Source organism: Manduca sexta, chromosome 17 (assembly GCF_014839805.1).
Source record: "Manduca sexta isolate Smith_Timp_Sample1 chromosome 17, JHU_Msex_v1.0, whole genome shotgun sequence".
Classification (NCBI taxonomy): domain Eukaryota; kingdom Metazoa; phylum Arthropoda; class Insecta; order Lepidoptera; family Sphingidae; genus Manduca; species Manduca sexta.
In genome coordinates this window covers 14,886,624-14,912,227 of record NC_051131.1, presented here as the reverse complement: position 1 = coordinate 14,912,227, position 25,604 = coordinate 14,886,624, and the positions used below count along the sequence as shown (strand labels likewise).

Here is a 25,604-nt window from a genome sequence, read left to right as displayed (position 1 = left end):
GGAAATCTAGCCATAAAATAACGTTTTATGCCATCTTTACGCTCCGATCTCGAACCACATATTTCACATTTCCTATAAGACATTCTTATAAATAAAATGTCCCGAATAACACTAAATCCGAATAAACATTTTCAAACACCTATTTGCAGTTCTACACATGGTAAATCAACACATTTTCGCCTAAAAAATGTGGTACCGCCGGTAACATTTGATTGAAACATAGCGCAAACATAATGATTTGAATGACATTGTGGGAGCGAGTGAGGAACACTAAGAAAGTGAGCGAGACAAATATAGTGGCCATTAAAATTTAGCCCCGTTTCATACATTTATTTTTTACTATGAAGTTGCGTCAGACTGGACCACGTCTCAGACCTCTCGCCCACGACGACTTTTTGTAGTGATGCAGTCGCGCGCTTCGTAAACGCGTAACAACGTCACTACTGAGTACTGACGCGCTTTGGTCGCATTTGCAGCGCGCTACAGAAACGATGCCAACGCCCTACTAACGCGCTACAGCATCGCGACTGTATCGATGCAAGCGCGAGATCGTGTCGGACGATATCGGGAGAAGTATGGTGGGAGGGTAGCGCGTGAGTGGAGAACCGCCGCGCCGTGAATCAGTGCAACACAGACGGATGGTGAGAGTTATTGTTTGTCACGTGCGCAAAATGGAGTCGTTCGACACAGAAACTTTTATTGTGGCTATTCAAAACCGTCCTATTATATGGGACTCGCGCCTTCCTGAATATTCCAATAAGGTTGCAAAAAGAAAGGCATGGGAAGAGATAAATGAAATAATTAATTCAGAATTTGGAGAACAAACAAATGAAGAAAAGAATGCCTGCGGTAAGTTATTTAATTTAATGAAATGAAAATATTTTATCATTGTACATGTAGATGTTCCAGAATGAGTGAATCAAGTTAAATTTACAGATTTTTCTAGTTCCTTGTAGCATTTTTAGGCTATTTCAAAACAGGAGGTAATCAGTTGTTGTTATTTGATTTTTCTGAACATTAATTTATCTCCTTTGCAAATTTGATTATTTGATTCTTGAATATTGTCATGAATTAGGTTAGATTATTTCAAATTTTTGAATCTTGCCACGGTACAGAACCTTCACCGGTAAAATAATCAGTATAAATGTTTCGAATTGCAGTACCACTTAGTTCTCCAATTATAGTTACTTTATCGTCCTCCAATTAAAGGTAAATTATCACTGGCAGGTGGATCATGGAACCCAACTATACTCAAAGTGTGATCAAACTTGTATCCATCTCGCTTACGTATGAAATTGTGCAATACGCAACATGCTTTAACAATATTCGTTGCAAATTCGATATTAACGTTTATGGGCCGGTTAAAATTTTTAAATTTATTACTTAATATACCAAACGTACAATTAGCAAAGTTCCCGCTCGACCACCTTAAGGGCCAAAATAATATGGCAAAAAAAAAAACTACGTTTGGGAGGCAGGATAATAAATTAAAGTAAAATAAAAATATTATGTAATACAGTAGGGCGACGATTACTAACTATCGTTCGTCGTCATCGACGGTTAATAATTATCGATGAACTAATTGGGGAACATGGGTGTTCAGAAAACCTCTGTGTTTTAATTTGAGATGAAGTTTCAGTGAAGTAATGCTACCTCCTCTCCGTGAAATTTTTTTATCACACCGTTTACATTTTGCAAAATTACCTTTAAGAGCGTTTACGTGCAGCGCGTGAAGTCAACTATAGGTAATTCTTCGCAAAATTCACTCACACAGAACCGTGTGTAGCTGTGTGCGTAGAGTTAGCGCGTCGGCTATCTTTATAGTCAGACCAACCAATTTTGATCTTTTCGCTTTAATTATCTAATTGGAATGTAACTGAATGATTTATGAATTTATGATAAATGAAGAATTCTATTATTAAATATACAGGGTCATTTCGACATTGCGTTACTAAATGAAACCACAGGTTCGTGGTGACCTCTGCTAACACCGTGCAAAGAATTATTCATAAGTAACGAATATTTACGTCAATAATCCCGATTTTAGATTTATGGTTTTTTGATCACGCTGTCTCTTAGCGCGCTTAGCTGAAGTGATTGAACTACGTCACAGCTGATAATATTATTACCGAACCTATAGGGATCAGAAGGTCAGCTCACAAATGAACTCCCAATACGTTCACTGGCTTGGTTGCAGCAGTTCATTGAGTCAATAATTAATTACTACAAAAAATATTTCGTCAATTATAAACGTTATTTTCGTTAATAAAATAGTTTTCTTACCAAAAAAGTTACATACATAATTACTAAAGTTACAAGATTTAAATCTATTGGTATCGTATTTTTTAGATTCTCCATGATATTCCGACATTTATTTTAATTCCAACATTAATATTTCGGTTTGTCATAATATCTAAAAGAAGACTACGTAGACATTACCGAACGTCATATTATACTTTCTGTACCATTTCTTTGCTAGATAGGTACACTATGGCAATGCGTCCGAGCCTTTGACCGAGTCCGAAGAACGCGCGATTATTCAATACAATAGTCGTACTCTTTCTCGCCTAAACTCGCAGTGTTGTCAGTATAAACTTTTTTACCAAAAAGCTTGCTAAAACGACACAGCATTTCAAATTTTCTGATATTAGATTTATTTTATTACATGATGTTCTAACAGATTTAACACACAATTGTATTACAAAATAAAATAAGTAATGATTTATGATGAAATGATAAATGAAAAGTCTACCTAATTAAAATAATACACAGCAATATTTTAGTATTTTTGAAAAAAATAATTAAGTAATAAAGTTTAATAGGGATTTTGGATTCAGTCATTCATTTTCAATAGGCATACAGGGTATAAAATAAACAAGATATTGCACAATAAACAAAACTGTACCTTCAGCGCTAGTGCGATGATACGTGCTATTTTGGTTGCATTGTCGTACTCAACACAGTGATGAATGCGTAGTTTATTTTTTTATAATACTTAATGGTTTTAATCATTTTATTGGCGCAAAACGGGTCACGTCTCCAGAACTCTGAAAATCGGGACGTCCCGCGCAAATTGGGACATCAGGCAACACTACTTTTGCCGCTACTTTGTGGAATTCGCTAAACTCGTGTGTCGCGTGTTGGTCGGCCAGGTACTACAAAGAAATTTAAAGTAGTCCCCTAAATGCGACCTTAACACGTATAAAATAGAGTCCATATTTAGAAATATTTTTAGCATTTTGAATATTTTACGATCGCGAAGTTGCATCGTTGACGCGTACGCGAAACTGAACTAATCACAATCTATTGATTATGTTTCTATCGGAGGCTGTCATTACGATTTTAATGTGGATTTATGAATTTGCGATAGGTACTGAATGGAAAAATCCAATATCATTTTGTCCGACCCGGGATTCGATTCCGTGACCTTAGCAAAGCATCCGTACTATAATACAACTGCGGCACCGAGGTAGTCACAAATTAACTGTATTAAAAATACTTTGAAGTATGAAACAACTTTTAAAGGAACAAGCAATCTACAAATCATCATTAGGTATTGGTAAACGCATTTACTATTTTAAGTACATGTTTAGATACCTATTAAGACGCCGCGTCGCGCTGTGACGCATCCCGTCGCTCGACATTTTTACCTCAAACTATCACATTACCTAATTATTATTAAGATTGTAACTTCGTTATTAATTGTTCGTGTGAATTGCCAGACTTGCAGAATGATATTTTATTGTTATGAGTGTTATAAAACTAACCGTTGAACGTATTTATTATACCTACTTATCTACTAAAATGGATGAACTACCTACATTAGAATGTGTGTGTTTTGATTTAAAAGAATGAAATAACTTTAAAATTACGGTAATCATGTGTTATGTGTACCTAACTTATGCAGTTGTGGTTGTTTGATTAGTGTCGTTTGCTTATGATGATAGTTTGAGCATAGAAAATATTGTTCTAATGAAATGTGATGATTAGTGCGTGATGTTTATGTTGGCGTTGGATGTCCACCTGCAAGGTGGACAGACGACTTGATAAACGTCGCGGGAACACATTGGATGCAGGCAGCTTTCGACAGGTCCGTCTGGAAATCTTTAGGGGAGGCTTATGTTCAACAGTGGACTTTATGTGGCTGATGATGATAATGATGTTTAGGTATGTGTCTTTTTGTAACGTCGGCGTAGCGTTGTCGCTGCTGGTCTAATTGTTTATTGAGTGATGTGGCACGACACAAAACCCTAGGTAGTTAAAGCGCCGACATCAGCTGTTCGGTTGCGGCGCGGCGCGCGCGGTGCGACGAACTACCCTTGCGCTCCAAGTGTGCATCACTTGTTCGTGTGCGTGAGCATAATATTATCAATGACTGTGTGCGATGTTGCCGCTCCGACGAATTCTAGTATAGTAGTAGTGGCAAAAGGGTGTGTAAAAATAAAATGACTATTTGAATATTTATTTTGTTTGAAAATTTTACTTTTTTGTTTTTGACCTTAGGTTAGAGTAACTTATAGTAAACTGCTTCTTTCAAGATGACTTTCTCGCAGTTACATTTAAGTCTAGGGTCACAAAATGACCCTGTATAAGAATTCTTCATGAAATAGTTTATATGTATCATTTTGTAATTATAAAAAAAAAAACATTTATAACAAATTTTAACGGCAATTTTACAAATTGTTATTTTCACTTTCTAAATGCAAATGCTTAAAAAATTTAAGCATTTGCATTTAGAAAGTACCCTTTAGTAAAGTGGAGCTCATCATGAAGCCGAAAGATGGCACCAGTGGGCCTACCATCATCTCTTATTCCGACTCAGTTCAGGACCTAAACTAAACTGGTTCGGTATTTCGTACCATGATGTCGTCAAACACGACCAATATACGTCACCGCCTAATCAACTTCAATATTTAATCGGAATCTACTATCATTCGTTCTGTGTCGTACCATTATGTACAATTGAACCTAAACTGAGTCGGTTATCTGTACAAAATAAAAATAAATTCATCAAAATATTAACAAACAACCCTACTAGACTTAATAACTAATTTGCACTTCTTAAAAATTTTAATTACAATGTTTCTAAACTTCGATTGTATAACTTCGCATATATGCTTCTATTAATTTAATTTTAGTATTTTCTTTTTTTTACGTTTTTTTTTTTTAATTTAGCTAATTATTTTGTAAAAACATTTTAATTTTGTCATAATTTTGTAATGTATACTCCAACCGTTATTTGTGCATGTTGTGTTAGCCTTTAAGTGGCTGTTGCACATGTTCATGGTGCCAAATAATTTAAGTTTGTAATGAGATTTGTAAACAGCTGTTGGCTGACCTTAAATAAATAAATAAAAAATAAAAAAATAAAATAAGCGATTCAAAACAAGTTAGTATTTTTGTGCCTGGATTGGTCTTATTTGTTATTAAACACAAAAAATAAGCAATATCAGTTTTAAAATGTAACAGTGTTGCAGCATGTGTGCTCCTAGAAAGTATAAGTGGCCACTTGACTTGCGTTCGGGAAAAAACACTCGAAAATTCTATAGCTTGGGAAGTTTTGTTGTATCCCGTTGCCAACGATTTATTTTGGAATAAAATTTCCCATAATTTCTCCTATTGAGTATAATTAACTCTTCGACGGGACAACTCACTGTAAAATATAAAACAAAGGGCACTTAAATAACTTTATTTCTTAAAAGTTATATATTTTTAGAATTGATTTTTTTCCACAGTTTAATAATTAGTTAAAAATGCATTGGAACTTGCACGCATACTTACGCATTATTTATTACACAACACAAATGTAAAAAACTTTAATCACAACACAGTTTAACACTATAAGAATTTAAAACATAAACAATAACCGCGCAAGTCGACACTGTTGTCAAAAGCGAGAGGTGCGTTTTTAACTCGAAACAGAAATCTAAATTTAGTTTTATAATAATACAAACGATAAAATATTTTCACCTAAACCAAGGTATTAAATTAAGTTTGTAGCGAGTTAATACGCGCCTTTCAATTAACTTATTAACAGCTCGTATATATTAGTCATTTTTAATTTATTTGCTTTTAACAAAATTAACAGTAACTTATCGGGAAATAACTAACTAAGGTTTCGGAACGCAGAACTCGAAGTATTGAACGAGCGAAACACACTTATACAGTGCGTATAGGGCTATCCCTTTTTAATTTGTTGTGTAGTGCTTGTTCTTATTCTGAGTGTAGCGAACAGACCAGAGACAAATTTCATTCACTCGACCACCGAGTTCCGACTCAAATGCGATAGTGAGTTAATGACATGATGGTACGAAATAGCCCGTTTCAGTTTAGGAACCTATATTGAACTGAATCAATACTGAGTCGCTCGATAAAAGATGATGGTAGGCCCTCAGAACTCCGTAATCGGACAATAAATCAGGAAAATTACCATGTGCTTAGGAAAGGAAGAGGAAAATTACTGTGCTACGATGTTTATAATGGACCACATAATTACTCCATAGATCTGCAGTTTTTAATATTTAGCGTATTGAAAGTTTTAATTAAGTCATTAGAAATTACATATTGGAATTTATATTTTGAGTCAGAAGGTGTATGTAATGAGATGTCATTTCTAGGTGTATAACTAAAAAGTGAGAAATAAAAGACTTCTTTTTTCGAAAGTTGGTTATATTTTTTGGATAGTATTTTTTTTTAATAGGTAGTGCTTCTCAGTGACATCGATCATCAATCGATCGATCGTACATCCATGTATAACACTTTACCAGTTTTGTATCCATAGTTTTGCATAATATTTGCGACACTCGACGAAGCAAAATAGTTGGTTCTGTACTTTTTTTTCGACCAACAGTAGTCAGCTATGACTGTAAGTATGGGAATACCGTCTTTTACATCGCCACAGGCAACAGCTTTATCAGTTTCTTCCCTAGCGGCCTCTTGCATCCTGTCCTCTGCAGCTGATTTCAATCATTTAGCTTATTCGTCGTAACATTTCATGTAAACATTTTGCGTTAATATCGGTAAATCTATGGAAGCTAACTGTTCGTTTAAATTTGATTTACCAAATCCAGTCATCAAAGCTCCATTCACAGCTCCACGATATACGTCCATACTATCAGTATATCTCTTAGAGGTAAATAGCTTAAATTCCATATTGCACATATTATACTTCATTAAAAATGTTGACTGCAAGCAAACTTTAGTCTCTTTCAATAGTTGTAAATGTTCGATACTACAACGTGTTGCTCTGTTGTGGTTATTTAGTGTTTTAATTTGATCCAAGAAATATTGAAAATCTATAATTTTGCGGCTTTTAATAACCTCATTTATTTTGAGTGTAGTTTCAAGCTCGATTACCTAAAAATTAAAATATATATATATATATATATATATATATATATATATATATATATATATATATGTAGGAATCTTTATTTTCAAAATATAAAACAATTCTTTCGTCTTATATCAAAAGAAAAAAAACTATATTGTACATCATACATGAAATGACTTTTATTTCTGCCAAAGAGAATACTACCATAGATAACAATCAATCTTTTTTTTTTTTTTTTTTTTTATTAAGGATATGGCCCACAACTCGGCCATACTGACTTGTAGTCTGTCCCCAGACTACGCTAAATGTAACTGAACTACTTCACAAATATGAAAAACAATGCTAAGAAATCAAGAATAACACTTCACTAAGAAATCAAATCAACATTATAATTTAAGTCTACTATGATGATGAATTATGTACTACAGTTGATTGGGATGCCAAGACAATAATACTTGACATCTAGAATGTTACATTTAACAAACTTAACATATAATAACAACTTGCTCTTAGATTTTAAATCTATAAGTAATAGACAAAACAGTTAGAAATTGTACTTAAAATCCAAATTACTGAGTTACAACATCACTGTTTTCTAATTGTCTAAAACATATTTAAACTTTATATTACAAAGTTATTTCAACTTTAAAACCGTGACATCAGATTTTAATACTGAACTACAAAATAAGTAAAATTTTATTAAACTACAACATTAATGCAGTATTCACACAAAGTAAATTGTTAAATTAATACACAGTTATACTTCTTTGGAATTTTATAGATAATCTCAAAGTAAGTTAATCTTAAACTATTTATCAGAATATTTTTTTCTTAGGTTAATATAAAATATCCTGGCACATCAAAGACAAAACCATACCTCTGAGACACTTTGATATAGGTCACACATCCTCATACCTAGACTATTTATTGATTAAAATGAAATGAACTACCAGACTGACAAAAAGTACAAAACAAACTCATGGCCACATTTTCATAAAATCCGCACCTGTTGATGTTTTAAGTGGTCCCTCCACATTCAGGTCCACCTTTTCCACATGATACCTTCCTTTACCGGCTTCTTTCACAACCTTGTAGGGTCCTAAAAATTTGGGTTTCAGCTTTAACGCATTTCCAAATTGAGTTCTACGTATAGCAACTATATCTCCTTCCTTATACAATTGTTCTTCTTTTTCTCTTTTTATTGAATGACTTCCTATTTTCTTCTTGTACTTTTAGTATCTGTGCTTTAGCTTCTTGTCTTAAATCATGACGTTTTTCTATATAATCTTGTCTGCATTCCTCTTCAATTAATTCTAAAATCTGAATATCCTCCTTCTGTCTCATCTTTGTACCAATGAATATGTAAAAAGGTGAGGTATTAATTGACCGATGATAAGTACTATTTATAGCTCTTTGCAGCTGACTAACACATTTATACCACTGTGTGGGTTCTTTTACACACATTTTGGTCAGTACTGAAATGATCACACGGTGTATACGTTCCACCTGACCATTGCCCCTCGGAATTCCTGTAGTGACAGTGTGATGTTTGATGCCTTCTTCTTCACAATACTCTTTGAATTCCTTCCCCGTAAAGGCTGTGCCTTTATTCGTAATAATCTGAACTGGATTTCCATAGTCTTTCTGGTGCAATCTTAACTTCTCTACTGTCTCCTTGGCAGTTACAGTCTTTGTAGGATAAATCCAAACAAATTTGGTGTAGGCATCAACAACGGTCAAGATGTAATTATATAACTTCTTGGTAATATCCAATGGGCCGAGATGATCGCAGTGCAACACCGCCAGTGGAAGGTCTCCTTTCTCTATAGGGTTAAGGAACCCTTCTTGTTTTCCCTCCTTTCTACTGGCCAAGATGCATGGAACACATCCTAAAATAATTTTATCTACTTTCTTGGTTAAGTCTTTTATGTAATAATCTTTTTCTATAATGTCAATTGACTTTTTCTTCCCAAAATGTCCTACCCTCATGAACTCTCCTAATAATTTCTGTTTCCATAATTTCAGGTATAACTAACTTCTTCTCAGCTCCTTTATAAAGTAAATCATTTGCAATGTAAAAGTCTTTATATTCTTTCTCTTTTAATACTTCTCTTATTGCATTTATACTTTCATCTTCCTTTTGAGCTTTACATATTCTGGAGTGCAACTCTGATCGGATAAGGTAAACATGAGGGTTTCTACTGAGTGAATCTGCATGTAGCATTTTCAATCCCGCTCGATGTACTATTTCATAATCAAAATCTTGAAGAAATAAGACCCATCTAGCCACCTTTGTTGAAATTTCATTTTTATACAATGTCTTCTGAAATGCTGAACAGTCAGTCACTATTTTAAAATGATTTCCGAACAAATACTTCCTAAATTTCTTTACACCTTCTACTACTGCCAACGCTTCCAGCTCATAACTGTGATACTTTTGTTCAGTGGCACTAGTTTTCTTACTCATGTAATGAATGGGATGCAGCTTTCCATCTTTGCTATCTTTTTGCATGAGAATCGCTCCCAATCCATGCTTTGAGGCATCAGTATGCAGTTCTATGTCTAAACCAACTTCGAATATCTTTAATACAGGTTCACCGCAGAGTTTACTTTTTAAAATTTCAAAAGCTCTTCTTTCATCTTCTCCGAAATAAAATAATTTATCTTTTTTAAGTAATTCTGTTAATGGTCTAGCTATTACTGCATAATTCTCAATATACTTACGAAAATATGAAGTCAGTCCCACAAAACTATGAACCTGTTTGGTTGTCTTTGGTTCAGGGAAATTAAAAATAGCCTCAGTCTTGCTCGGTGATGGTTTAATAGTACCATTTTCAATGATGTGGCCTAAATATTCTATCTTGTTTTGTAATAACTGACATTTTTTCCAATTTATCTCTAACCCATACTCAGAAGCTACTTTTAACACTAATTTGAGATGTTCAAGAGCTTCTTTTTCATCCTGAGCTAAAATCACAATATCGTCAATAAAGATTAAAACTATCCCGTCATGAATCAAATCTCTAAAAATTATGTTAATGAACCTACTGAAGTACTTAGGACAGATTGACAAACCGAAAGGTGCTCTTAAAAACTCGTATTGTCCTTCTGGACTACTGGTTACAAATGCAGTATATTTCACCGAGTCCTTATCTACTGGTAAGTGGAAAAACCCATTTTTTAAATCAAGCGTACTATATATTCTAGACTTGCTAAGTTTATCTATGTGGTCATCTATAATAGGCAATGGGAATTCATCCTTGACCATCTTTTGGTTTATTTTTCTAAAATCTACACAAACTCTATAGCTACCATCTTTCTTTCTAACTAGGACTAAGGGGCTGGCATACTCAGAATAACTGGGCCTAATTATTCCTTTTTCTAACCACTCCTCAATTTGTTGCTTAACAACTTCTTCCTCTTTAATAGCTAATCTTCTAGGACGCTGAGAAACTGGGATATCATCTTTCATGATCATCTTTAATTCAATGGGTGCCTCCTTAACTTTATTTGGTTTGTAGTTGTTAACAAGCTCCTGAACCACTGGGTTCTGCAAGATAGGTTCTTCAGAAACTGTAGGCAAACCTAACATGCACAGATTGTAATCATTATGTGGCATGAGTCTGACTGCACCCCTATCCAATAAAATGGTTGCATTTAGCAAAAAAGCTTGACCTAATATTAATTTATAGGGAATAACACCTGATGGAACAATGTATAAACAAGTTTCAAAGCTATGGTTATCTACTTCAATAGAAGTTGTGAACTTACCCAGTGTGCACACTTTTGCTGAACCTAACCCAGTTAGCATAACTTTGTCTTTGATGTACGAGACATTGTTTAATTCGAAAAACAATTCACAAGTTATTAAATTATAATCACAACCAGTATCTATTAACGTATTGACTATCTCACCGCACAGTTTGACTAATTTTACTGATTTTTTTGTTTTCATAACATCGTTGATATTTAAAACGTTTGATCGATCCGGTCCGTCCGGTTCGGTTGTAGCTCTTACGATGTCGCTGCTGTCAACGTCGTCGGTCACATACATTGAATGTCCCGTTGCGCAAATGTTTTTGGTAAACGGTTTCGATGCTCCGTCAACTTTATTAGTACACTCTTTACTCGTATGCCCGAACTTATTACACTTAAAACATTTTACGCCGTTTGGACACTGATTAGACATGTGATTCTTATCACCACACTTATAACATAATATACGACCTATCACTGACTTCTTCGGATCGGGTGCTGCCGCGTTTTGCTTATTGGAAACGACCTCTTTGCTCGTACCAACACCACTCCTTCTGCCCATATTGGCTTTATTCATTTTTGATTTCATCGTCTCATAAATTGCGAGTTTTTCTTTTAACGCGGCATACGTTGTGATGCCGTACAATATCGCCTTATTGCTCTCGTAGTCAGATATGCCGTCTATAATGTATTGTATGGCGACGTAATCTGGAAATTTTGCTCTCTTGCCTAACTCTTTCATGGCGAGCATGTATTGATAAAATGTTTCGTCTTTTCCTTTTTCGACGACTCGCCATCATCTCGTGCATTTCTTTTGAATTCAGAGAGTCTGGGAATTCCTTGAGAAGAGCATTTTTTAAATCTTCGTAACTTTTAAACACCTTCTCGGACCGAAGCCATAACTCGGCAGTTACAATAAGTGATCGGCGAGCAATAATTAATTTCTGATGGGCGTTCCATCCAAAAACCTCCGCGTTGTCTTCAATGTCGGCCGCCCATTTAGAGGAAGTGTACGTTCGATCTTCGCCGCTAAATTTTGTTATTCCATAGGCCGCGTCCATCGCCATCATGGCCGGCGTCCACGTTGAAATGCTCGTTGCCGCAACATCTTTTTCGGTAGTCATTATTATTAGGTAAATCCCGGACGTGCCCCCAATTGTAGGAATCTTTATTTTCAAAATATAAAACAATTCTTTCGTCTTATATCAAAAGAAAAAAAACTATATTGTACATCATACATGAAATGACTTTTATTTCTGCCAAAGAGTTTACAATTTAATATGACGAAATTTTAAAGGCAGAAATATCCATGATTATTAATTATTTTTACATTTTTCTTTCAACTGCGAGAACTAATCACTAACTAGACGTGAATTTAAATTCTTTACTTGCCAATACTTGTTTAGTTACCCAGATTAAAGGCGAAACAAAATGTATGAAAATGGACCTTGAGGTATCGCCTTAAGTAACACTGCAATTTTTTTGTTAAATTCGTACAACTTTACTTATTTATTCCTAACTCTTTTATTTGCCATGAGGATGTTATGCAGGTAGAAAAGGTATGAGTTATCATTTGGGGACAAAGGGAAAAAAAACATATTTGTATGAAATATAATTTGCTACAAATTATTTTTTTTATTTATTTTATTTATTGTTATAAGTAAATACAATTTTATTTTATTGCGTCCTCTAAAAAATGCAAAGCTCATGTAACATTTCAATGGGATAATTGAATTTTGACATATTATATTTGCATGCTTTAGGAATTGCGGGCCCGCAATCGCGGCGGGTGCGGATAAATACCGTTTTGTGAGTTTTTAGCTTAGGGTTCCATTTTTTTCCTTTAAGTAACTGTTGCTCTGGCGTTTAATGAGTAAAAAAAGCAACAATCATAACTACAAACGCATATTATAACATTAGTACACCAACCTTTTAGCTCTTGCTTTAGCCGAAGTTTCAGCGTTGTTGCGTTTCCTTTTCTTGCCTAGAAATAGCTTTATTTCCTATTGTGTCTGAAACATAATAATATAATAATAATTTATAGTAACTACTAAAATTATTGTCACTCATAAAAGAAAAAAATATTTTACTTACTAAAGTACTAAGATGTGAAAATTAAGCTCGCATCATTTAGGCATAGGTGGAACCCGCAGGCCTGTGTTTGTCCTTTCAGCAAATCTTTGCATTCTGCGGCCAGAAGGAAGGCAAAAGAGCTATCTTATAAATTCGTGTGGATCCGCAATGGACGTATATACGTGCGTAAGAATGAACATAATCAAGCGGTATTAATTAGAAACCTTGATGTACTGAACAAATTAGTATAAATTTTTATTGTAACTATTATTTCTTTTTGTGTATGTATTTTGGCGTTATATCTTATTATGAATGCTTCAAATATATTACCAAAATGTAAGAGGACTACGCACTAAAACTAATCAATTGATGTCAAACGTAATGCAAAGTAATTGTATTTACAGAGACGTGGTTAAATGCTAACATTTCTGATAATGATATCTTTGATTCACGATAGTCGGTATATCGTAAAGACAGGTGTTTTCGTAACAACATAAAAAAGGATGGAGGTGGGGTTCTTATTGCTGTTTCACGAGACATACCGTCAACTCGAGTTTGCACGTGGGAAACATCGGACGAAAACTTATGGGTTCTGTTACGTATTACCATTAATCATACAGTCAAAAATATAGCACTGTGTGACATACTTGCCACCCCCGTTAAAATTAGAGCCCTTAAACTGTGTTTTAGAATCCGTTGAATCTGTACTCCATCATACTCAGGATATTATGGGTGAATATTTGAAAATAGACATATTCGGTGTTCCTAAAATAAATTCAAATATTGCTCCCAATCGCGATCTTTATCGATTCGATGTAAAGTTTATCGTAATTATATACTATTTAAATCAAAGGCACAGTCTGTAAATCGATATTCAGGTCGGAATTTGGATTTGAAAATGTTCACGAATGGCAATGAGAAATGACACATATGGTAATTAGTATTTGAAAAATGGTAATTATAGTAGGTGGTTGGTAGGTAATAAGTAAATAAATAAATACCGTTAAAATCATATAATATATTATATTTATGAATTATATATAAGTCTCTAATATATAAAGATTGAAAACAAACATATCTACTCATTGCCACCATTATAATATATAATAATTGTAACGCAACATGATTAACCGATTTTGCTCTTAATAATCAACAAAGTTTGATCAGCAAAATAAATACATCTAACAAAATAACAGTCTTGTTTAATTATTACAATAATATTGTATTATAAAACCAACAGAAATGAGAAAATCCATTATAAAAATGCGTTAAACATTGATCTTGACTTAATTCTTCAAGGAAATAATGCTAAAATGATACAATATGTCGAATGTCGACGGACCACCTTATATTCAGAGGGACTAGTTGCTTCGGGTGTTTGAAATGAATTGTAGACATACTAAGTATGTCGGAAAATTACAATGTGATAGCAAAAATGAATCTTCTAATACTATGAATAAAGACTCTATTATTGATGAGTTGGGTTAGTGAAACTCTTGTGCTAGACGATCTGTCAGAAGACCCCGTATGTCCTGTTGTTCAAAAATATTATGAATCTGATTCTAATTCAAGTTTAAATATCTTTTAAGTTCCTATGTTATAATTTATCAGTTTATCTCATAACCTTAATTAAGAAATACATTTACATGCGACTTGTTCAAAATATTATTTTTAGTTGATTTTATTTTTCATATAACAATTCCGATAGATCTTAAATCTTTTCAACATTTCTTTCTTTGCAGTCTTCTAGCTCTTGGTGTTAATTCTTAAGCTGATAATATTTTTTTCTGTGCTCTTCGTTTTTTTATCGTTGTTTTTCTTTCTGTTTTTCCTTGGCGTATAATAATAGGATCAGCTTTAATTTTTGTGTATCTACTTCTAAGCACAATTCTTAAGGCTTTTGCTTATACTTCTTCATTAGATTTTTTTATTCCCAGGCATCTTTAAACTCAAAAACAGTGAGATGGTAAGCGATACGATCACCCATAAACATTAGCAAGTCTACCTGGAATTTTAAATTACAACGTACTGTGTGGTACTTCACTGCGGTTGTCATCCTGAGAAATCATAAGGCGTTAAGTCTCAAGATGCCCTGTAATTACATTGTTTACAATTTTCTTCGAACCGACACACAACAGTGCGTGCACACTGTCTCCTGGCAGCAGAAATAAACACTCAAGAGAGCTACCTTCGTTTTATCTAAAACTTCTATTGACTGGTGATAGGTCTCTCATATGTGAGAGTCCGCCTGGTTCGGGACCACGGCAATGTCTATTTCTGCCGCCAAGCAGCAGTGTGTAGTCACTGTTGTGTTTCGGTTTGAAAGACATTGTAGCCAGTGTAACTGCTGGACATACTAAGACTTAACATCTCTTGTCTCAGGATAGCGAGCGCAATGGAATACCAAACTATACTTTGTAATTCAAGGTGTTGGATGGTGTTTCTGCTGTTTATAGGCTGTCGTATCGCTTACCATCAGGCGAATGGAGGGCTCGTCTCTTCATTCAAAGCTAATAAAATAAAAAATAAACTATTAGTGAACTCTCCTAATATAAGAATTTATTAAACCATTAATTGCATAACTCTTTATACTATTATTTACTTTTTAGGGTTCACATAACGTTTATTGTCTTAAGTTTATATAAACAAAGTATAAAATACGATAATAATACATTTTTGTTTACTTCAACTTTACGCAATACTAATTACAATTTGTTATTGCCAATTACCGTTTACCAAATTTCAAACGGTAAACACGGTAATTATAACGACGGTAAGTAGTTTTTGCTACATTTTATTTTATAAAACATTCTTTATACTACTTTATAATTTAAGAAACCATAAAACAGGACAGTTTTTTATGACGATAATTATAATTAATCCAAATTGTAAATAAGCAACACAGACTTACCACAGCAAGCTCAAACGGAAATGAGAAAAATTTGTGACAAACGCTTTTTTTCGACCATAAATACGAGCTGCAGCTGCCGTATAATCAATTCTTGATGTGTAATCTGCTTGAGTCGCGAGAGGAAACTCAGCTCTAGCCGCAGAATAAACAAAACAGGCACCGATACGTTCCGTTTAAGTTTTAACACTATGACTATTTCAACAAATAGTAGGTAGAACAATGTGTCGGGACAAATTTCAAAGTGGTTAAAAATAATATTAAAGTGATCTTTATAGTTTGTAATTTGGGTAGCTTGTAGTGTATGTATTCTATTATCTGAATAGTTTAAAAAAAATACGATCTTCAAAAAGTTTTTACTACTTTTCGCACATGGATTGCTAAAATTTGGAAATTGTGACACGGATGGTAATTAGATTTAAGGCATGTTTTTGAGGATAGCTTTTCTATTTATTACAATACGGATATGTTTTTCACATGCACATATAACCCACGAACCAAGCTTTAGGAAAAATAAAAAAAAACACTAAATAAAATTTGTCTAGGTAGTTATTTACTTAGAGCCGCGTAATATGCCCTTTTCAAATATTCACCCTTATAATATTAGGAGATTTTAATCTTGTATTCATCGAATAGAACAAGAAAAATGATTGTTCCTATATGTCGCCTAGTTGTTGCAATAATAAACTTGGTCAATCCCTTGTCGATTTTATGGCTATAAACTGTTTATATCAAATTAACCCCATTTTTAATAGCGATAATAAACTGTTAGATTTAGTTATTACTAATCTAGACCACATTACGATTTCCAACCCTCCAGATAGTTTAATAAGATTAGAGGACAAACACCCTAATTTAATAATATGTCCTAATTTAATATATTCTCACCATTATATAATTTTTAATCGCCTTACACCTCGTAATGATTTCAATTATTATAAAGGTGACTATGATGCTATAGTTGAGGAATTAAAGAATGTGAACTGGTCAGAGAAACTGAGTAATAGCGAATCAGTTGATGTTATGGTGTCTGAATTTTACAAAATACTACACCTAACGATTAACAAATTTGTCCCCAAACGTTATTTTAAAAAAGCTCGCTACCCACCTTGGTTTACTGGAACTTTAATCAAGCTTTTGAAAGAAAAAGATAAACTACACAATAGATATCTCATTTACAATAATCCTCGAGATGAATATGAATACAAGTTGTTTGGCAAATATTGTCATATCTTATACAAAGAGTGTTATAATAATTATAAAGATGCAATTGAATCTGGTATTCGAAATAATCCTAAGGTTTTTTGGAGTTACATTAAAAATAAAAGATGTGGTAAATCATCATTGCCTGCTATCATGGAATTGGATGATACATCTGCAAATTCAAACTCTGAAGTAGCCAACTTATTTGCCAAATATTTTTCATCGGTGTTTAAACCCAGGACCTCTCCTTCTGCTGATGTATTAATACCGGCACAGTTTGTTTCCTATGATCTATTTAAAATGGAATTCGCTGAAACTGAAGTCCGCAAAGCCATTAAAAAATTAGACCAACAGAAAAGTGCCGGCCCTGACAACATACCTCCGCTATTTGTAAAACGGTGTATTGGAGCTTTAACTTTCCCCCTGACTCTGATTTTCAATCGATCTCTTAAGGATTCTGTGTTTCCTGTTGAATGGAAAAAGGCCCGAATTATTCCCGTATTTAAGGAAGGAAATCAATCCTCTGTCAGGAATTATAGACCCATCTCTATTCTTAGCTGTTTCTCAAAGATATTTGAGTCACTTGTTTGCCCTTTACTTTATAAGCAAATTAATGGTAGTTTATCTGAATATCAACATGGTTTCCGACACGGTCGTTCAATCCTAACAAATTTAACAAGCTTTGTGTCCGACATTTCCCTAGAAATTGATAAGGGACGCGAAGTAGATGCAATCTACCTAGATTTTAGTAATGCATTTGATAAAGTGGACCACTCCATATTATTGCAAAAATTACGTTATTGTGGCATTGGTGAATCCCTACTTAAATGGTTTGAATCCTACTTATACGAAAGGCCTCAAACAGAGGCAGTAAATAACGCTATATCAGAGGTGTACTTCTCCGAATCAGGCGTACCGCAAGGGTCGCATCTTGGGCCAGTGCTTTTCCTATAATTTATAAATGATGTAACTGAACAAGTAAAAAATTTTAAGATATCTCTGTTTGCTGATGACATTAAAATATATAAAACAGTTCACAACGGTTTTGATGTTAAGTTAATTCAAGACGATCTTAATAGTATTTTAAGTTGGTGTTATGGAAATCGAATGACGCTCAATGTAAATAAATCCTTTTTTATTAAATTTACTAGAAAGAAAAAGCCACTTGTGTCGACTTACGCGCTTGGCAGCGCAATTATTCAACAAGTACAATTCAATATAACTCCTTGCGCGCGTCCAGCGGTAATTGTATATTCTCTTATTTCGTGGTAAGCATTTACGTAGCGTAGCGTATAATCTTTGCTAATGTTGTGATAAGGCAAATCCTTCATCACCAATAAACGAAAACTGTATAGGTATTCCGTTGCTAGATATAGGTCTTGATTGAGGTATATAATTTCCTTGTCGTAACTTTTTCACCCATTCGCTGCTGTCATGTATTGTTGAATCTAAGCTCTGTCCATAGCATCCAACATCTATATCTATGAAATTGTAATTAGCGTCACATATTGCTAGCAATACGATAGAAAAAAAAAATGTTTATAATTGTAATACTCTGAGCCTGTATGACATGGTTTTATAATTCTTATATGTTTTCCATCTATTGCTCCAATTACGTTAGGAAAATTAGCATGTTTCATAAATCCTTCAGAGGTTTTTAAATGTGATTCTTCTGTAGGTTCTGGCATGGAGATGTCTTTTAATTTATTCTATATTACTTCCACAATTTCCTTAACAATTCTACGTGCAGTAGTATGTCCACATTTAAAATCCATATGAAAATCTGTGAAATTACGTCCAGTTGCTAAGTACCTGTAAAGGAAAAGAAAAATAAAATAAATTAAACTTGTATTTCTTTTTTCAGTTGTTGAACTCCAGAAAAAATGGAAAAGCATAAAAGATTCCTATAACAGAGAATGGCTAAAGGAAAAAAATTGTCCTAGTGGGTCCGGGGCCAAGCCAAGAAAACAATATGTTTACTATACACTATTGTCATTTTTACCACCTTTGACCGAAATGAGACCGCCAAGTCTATCTACAAATACTGAGGAATACGCCAGCGAAGGCTATTTGGAAACTTTTGGTATTCCTAAATCAAAGAAGCCTAAAAGCAATGATGGGGTTGATGATGCACAAAAAAAATTATACGAAGTTCTAACTGAGAAATCGAAAAACTTTACGCCGAGCATTGAACATCCAGATCAACATTTTTTTCTTTTCCTTTTTTCACTGTTTAATTGCATAAAGGAAGAATATAAACTCGATGCGCAAGCTGATATGATAAATTTGCTTTGCAAATACAACAGTATGGTACCAACATCTGCATCCACCAGTCACTATGGGCATCAGTCTGGATACCAAAGCTACAACACAACACCTGCTGGTACAAGCACTGAAAGTCGCGTGTCGCAACTACTAAATATGTACCTCACACCGCCTACGGCTTCTCGTGCCAATGCCAATACTGCAGGTAGTTCATTGCAACAAAATAATAATGAATATAATTTTTGTAATGATGATTCTACACAAGATTCTGATATAATCACAAACATATAAGTATTCGCCATAAAATAAAAAAAGAGATAACAGACACTTTAATATGATTAATCTTGAAATTATCCTGTTGATTACAGTTTAACTTATACTTACGTATTTCTTCAATGTGCCTAGTTATGATTATAATTACATACATTACTTCACGCATTTATCCCCGAAGGGGTATGCAGAGGCGCAACCAGGGCATCCACTTTTCGCCAAGTATATTCCGTCCCATGATGTGATAGGGGGCGAGCCTATCGCCATATCGGGCACAAATTCCAGACTCCGGGCTGATACTGAGCAGAAAAAACCCAAATATCACTTTGCCCGACCCGGGATTCGAACCCAGGACCTCTGAGCGCTATTGTACTGGGCATGCAATACAACTACGCCACCGAGGCAGTCGATGATTATAATTGTTGGTTATTATGGGAAAAGTAATGCACTTTTGTAGGATACAACAAGATTTTATTTATGCACAAATTACACGACATACAGCAAATACGAGAGAGAGAGAGAGAGAGAGAGAGAGAATATAACAATTGGAATGTCCTTCTGACGTACGATGTTAAATATAAAATAATTTGCGTTTTGTATACACAATAAGTTCTAACAATAATACTTACAGATTACTGGATTTGTTTTGAATCGATCGAAGACAGTACTACTGTGCAAAAACCAATAAAAGATAATTTAACATAATATTTGGTTTTTCTTACCTTACAGTTATTGTTAGTCTTTCTTCAGCTGATATACATTGTCTAATCATTGTATTTCTGGGTGTCAATTCTGGTTTTACAATGGAAAGCAGATCACAAAACGTCGAATATGACATTCTATAACAACTTCTGAATGAATGCTCATAGTTTTTTTTGTATTTTAAACGTTGTAAAATAATGTCCACCAAGCGATCTCTCTTCATTAAATGGGTGTATCCAATATTGACGCTGCTTTCGTTGCCGACGCTTCGGCTGCTTACGTAAAAGCACCGCCAAAGACAATATGACTAATGTTGCCTCAACTGAGTCCATCTTGAAACTGTAGCGATCTGTTATAATCCTGTTTTGTAAGGGTTCTGGCTGTGACAGCACTAATGCTGTCACCGTCAGCATTTATAAAAGGTATATATATTTGATGGGACCTCAGGCCCATCAATCTGTAATTGATTATTCCACGCGACGGTTGCTCTCGGACCTTTCTATATTCGTGTAATTAAATAAAAGTCTTTTTTTAAAAAGTGTTTTTAAAAGGTCCCCGTAACAGATTGCAGGCATTTTTGTACTGTTACTGAATTGCGACAAAAGCGCGACTGTATCGCGTTTGCATCGCGACTGAATCGTGGTTTGTGGGCGAGGGCACACAGTTTGCGACCGCATCGCGACTTTAACGCGCGAAAGCATCGCTACTACATCGCTGCACAACGTCGCCGTGGGTGAGGGGCCTTAGCTGTCTCATTCTAAAATCATCAATTTCGTTAATTCTAAGTCACCTACTGTCGTAGACGCCATGGGCGTTCTTTAGAGCTCGGGGGCATTTTAGTCCCCATGGAGAACGACGGGCCAAAACGCGGCATCACATATGTACGGTCCCGCGAAGCTATCTTAGCAACAAGAATCCCCGGGTCTCGTATGAGCCGAAGAAGGCCACACGGCTTTTGGTCAGTCTGCCGGTGTAGGGTGTATATAGTATTAGGAACTCGGCTTAATGTTCGCTCAGATGATGCTATACCCCGAGCGTCGACACTGGACTGTAAGTCTGGTGAAGCCAAGATAACTGTTCCATCCACCCCCGAGTGGTGGAAGTGATACGCGTTTACCTCGGCCAAAAAAATAGGATAAAAGCATGTTCCATGTATACTCAAAATGAGACGTGTCTAAACAGATATGCGGCAGCCTGTCAGCTCTCCGTCCTCGTTCAGTCCGCAGTCGTGGCCCGCTGCGGCGACCTCGCCACGAGCCAGCAACGATGCTACCGATCTCTCCCTCGACATACCCAAATTCCATGTCAAGAAGAGCGCTGGCTTCTTCCAAGAAGACGAAAAGAAAGGTAAGCGTTAATGTTTGTCAAAGTGAAGTCTCTTGTATAAGGTACGCCACTGCTTCGTACATTTTATCGAGTACATTAAACTAGAGAAATAAATCAAAGGATGGTATCACCAGGCATCAAGCTGTACCACACGCGCGGGCGGTACCGCCGCGTGCTACTGCTGCTCTCGTACGTGAACTTCGCGTACGGCACCGACGAGTACCGGCACGGCGTCGAGGTCGACACCAAGAACCTCAAGTACCTGTTCGCCGAGATGGACTTCCAAGTGCTCACCTACATAAACCTCACGCTGAAAGTGAGTGCTCGCTCTATCTTGTATAAAAACAATATGTTAATGTACGATGTGTTCAGGTATTTTTTCACATTTTTTTTGATCATATAAATAACGGAAATAAAAAACCATTCGCCAACATCATGTCTGCCCATTGACAGTAGCCACAGCATCTGAACCTTGAACTACATACAACTGGGTGGTATAGCACTGCGTTCGTAACTCTGAGGCGTTACACGTTAAGTCTCATGACGCCCAGTGACACATAAGAGTGGTGCGCTAATGGTGTGGCCGGTTGTGACGTGTGCAGGAGACGAATGAGACGCTGAAGTCGCTGAGCAGCGTGCTGGTGGGCGCGGAGGTGGTGTTCACGGTGGTGTCGTCGCACGGGTACGAGAAGAAGCTCAACGCCAACACGTCCATCCGCTGCAGTGACGGCCTCCTCACCACCGACGGCAACATCATTGAGTTCTTCAACCACAAGAACATGCCCCAGCTACTCGGCGTGCCCAAGGTGTTCATATTCCAGGTTTGCAGGTTCGTCTCAAACATACATCTTTACATATTATAAAACAAAGTCACTTGCCGCGTGTGTCTGTTTGTCTGAACGCGATAAACTCAAAAACTACCCAACAGATTTCCGTGGAATTTGGTATGGAGATAGTTTGAGGCTCTGGGAAGGACATAGCGTATTATCTCGAAAAAATATAAAGCGGTCCTTTCATTGAAATGAAATGATTTATTTGAATCTGTAAAATGTTATATATATGTCGGAGAAGCATTATTCCCGTCGACATCATCATTAGTGGTTGCGGACTTAGTGGGCGTTATCAGGGTAAAATGCGAGCACAAAACACAATGATCACAGATATTTTTATATTCGAATTCAAATTAAACAATATTTGTCACTTTACAATAATGAAGATAGAAAAGTGGACAATTAAGACCGAGCAGCGGGTTCAGGGCACCGATCTTACTTTAACCAACAAATATTCTCAACGATCCAACTCGATCAACTCGACCAGTCAATATCATGATTCCTCCAACGAACGTCCAAAGCACTCATGGCCTACCTGAATAGTAAAGATGGCGCCTCGACCCCGCTCGAGGCACGTGCCTTGCTCTGATTGGTCGTTTCGTAAATTATAATTTTTAAATAAACTTCTATTACATTATGGCTAATGCGTAAGGTTTTAAGTAATAGAAAAATGTAACAAATCTAATAAAATTAGATTAACAATTATTGTGCGTTATGCACGCAAACAACAATCAACCGGACACATAGCTTCCTCCGACATATACATTATTTAGATTCCGTCAATATTAACTCTACCGCCAGTTCGGAAAGCAGTTTTCACCAGAGAAGAACGGGCAAGAAACTCTGGTGTTGCTCTTTTCATTCAGTTTAAGGTAAAGATTACAGTACATGATAAAATGAGAAGAGAAAAAAAAAGAAGTTTAGAGCAGTTCATTTATGGGCTCGTGAAATAAGGAATAAATTAATTTAAATTTTTATGTGACTGCACAACCCTCTCAGGAATCATGAAATTTCCCTATTATCCTTATAATTATTTCCTCCCAGCACCTCTAGCAATTAGAAATTAGAAATTGTAAGCGAAATGGGCAGAACAGTCCACACAAGCAGCACCCGTTCACGAGTATGACGCATGTGCCAGCCATCGGCCTCCTCAACCATATTGTAGGGAAGTGGCCGACCCGTCACACGACGCCGCCGCAGGTACAGACAGTTACACAAAAATGCCTAGTCCCAGGCATTTATATCCTCTAGGTCTTCTGAGATCTTGTAATAAGCTTTATTACACAATTTGCGCTTAATAGTGGCTTCGAATTTCGCAATATTTAAGGATTTGATCTCAGTGGGAGCTTTGTTATAAAAATGTATACAGTAACCCTTAAAAGACTTGCTGATCTTTTGGAGCCTCGTTTTGTGATTAAGTAATTTATTTTTGTTTCTAGTATTTAAACTATAGATATCGCAAACTTTTTGATTTTTTTTTTATATTTTTATGGACATACACTAAGTTAGCGAAACTGAATTGTATAGCTACTGTCATTATATTTGCTTCTTTAAATATTTCTCGTAGCGAACATCTAGGGCTTAGCAAATATATAGATCTTATCGCTCTTTTTTGTAGAACAAATATAGTATTAATGTCAGCAGCACCACGCCATAGTAAAATTCCATAACTCATCAAACTATGAAAGAAAGCAAAATAGACCAATCTAGCTGTCTCAATATCAGTTAGTTGGCGTATTCTGCCCACTGCAAAAACTGCGGCGCTCAGCGTTTTAGCTAGGACAGATATATGAGGGCCCCACTGAAGTTTACAGTCCAGTGTGATACCCAAAAATTTGGTTGTATCCACAAGGCTCACCTCGTCACTATTTATAAAAATGTTAGCGTTAACTTCTTTAACATTAGGTGTGACGAATTTTATGCATTTAGTTTTTTCACTATTTAATAATAAATTGTTAACGCTAAACCAATCCACTAATTTTGAGAGAGTGTTATTTACATCGTAAAGAATTCATGTCGTTTTATTTTAAATAATAAGGAAGTATCATCTGCAAACAACACTACCTCACATTTGTCCCTTATGAAATAAGGTAAGTCATTTATATAAATAAAAAAAAGAAAAGGTCCAAGAATTGAGCCCTGTGGAACTCCTATTGTAACAATAAAACCAGGAGATTGTTTTCCATTGACATCAACAATTTGTACCCTATTGCTTAAATATTATTTAAATAATTCAAGGGAAATGCCATTAACCCCATAGTGGCTTAATTTCCTGATAAGAATATCGTGGTGAACACAATCAAAAGCTTTGGATAAATCACAGAAAACTCCTATTTAGCATTCTGAGTATCCTCCCAAGCAGCATTGCGGAAAAAATCTTTTCTCGCGGATAGAACCGCGAGCAATAAGTTTAATGCCCTGATTTCCTGTTCCCAAGTCGCAGTCGGGACGGAGCGCTAGTGCATAACAATAATAATGTACGTTTTATTTGTATGTGGTATTTTTTTGACTTATTTAATTCAATTAACGACGCAGCGAAGCAAATGATTGTGGATAAGTATAAGAATATTTTGGTACCCGCTTAATATGTATTCCAAAACATGAATAACACATAATATGACGCATTGTGTGCAGAGGCGTCGTGGAAGACTACGTGACCGTGAATGCGACCGCAAATGTGAACGTGCGCGCCTTGTCCGCGCCGCGGCCGCAGCGCGTGGCGGTGGACACGGCCACCGTGCCGCCCGGCGCCGCCACATCCTCGCCCACCACGCCCATCTCGCCGCCCGTCGACCTGCGCCCGCTCTACTCCGACACGCTGGTCGTGCACTCCACCGTGCCAGGTACGTACATGCAACACCCACCAAAGTTTACGTGCATATACCGTTACACAGACATACTACTCTAATAGGAGTGTAACTGACGCATTATATCGCAC

General features: G+C 35.7%; 1 protein-coding gene across 3 annotated transcripts in view; it reads left to right on the top strand.

Moving 5' to 3' along the window:
• The first annotated feature begins 340 nt into the window (after window positions 1-340).
• Window positions 341-25,604, top strand: part of LOC115451994 (caspase Dronc-like) — a 26,899-nt gene continuing 1,635 nt past the window's right edge. The window contains exons 1-6 of one of the 3 annotated variants that reach the window (XM_037439608.1): window positions 341-849; window positions 19,138-19,743; window positions 21,075-21,243; window positions 21,693-21,857; window positions 21,971-22,152; window positions 22,439-22,665. In XM_037439608.1, coding sequence (XP_037295505.1) covers window positions 639-849; window positions 19,138-19,743; window positions 21,075-21,243; window positions 21,693-21,857; window positions 21,971-22,152; window positions 22,439-22,449 — 1,344 coding nt within the window. In that variant the 5' untranslated portion in view covers window positions 341-638 and the 3' untranslated portion in view covers window positions 22,450-22,665. Of the gene's footprint in view, window positions 850-19,137; window positions 19,744-21,074; window positions 21,244-21,692; window positions 21,858-21,970; window positions 22,153-22,438; window positions 22,666-25,300; window positions 25,510-25,604 lie in introns of those variants that run through there. The other 2 variants (XM_037439607.1, XM_037439609.1) reach the window with 2 other exon arrangements.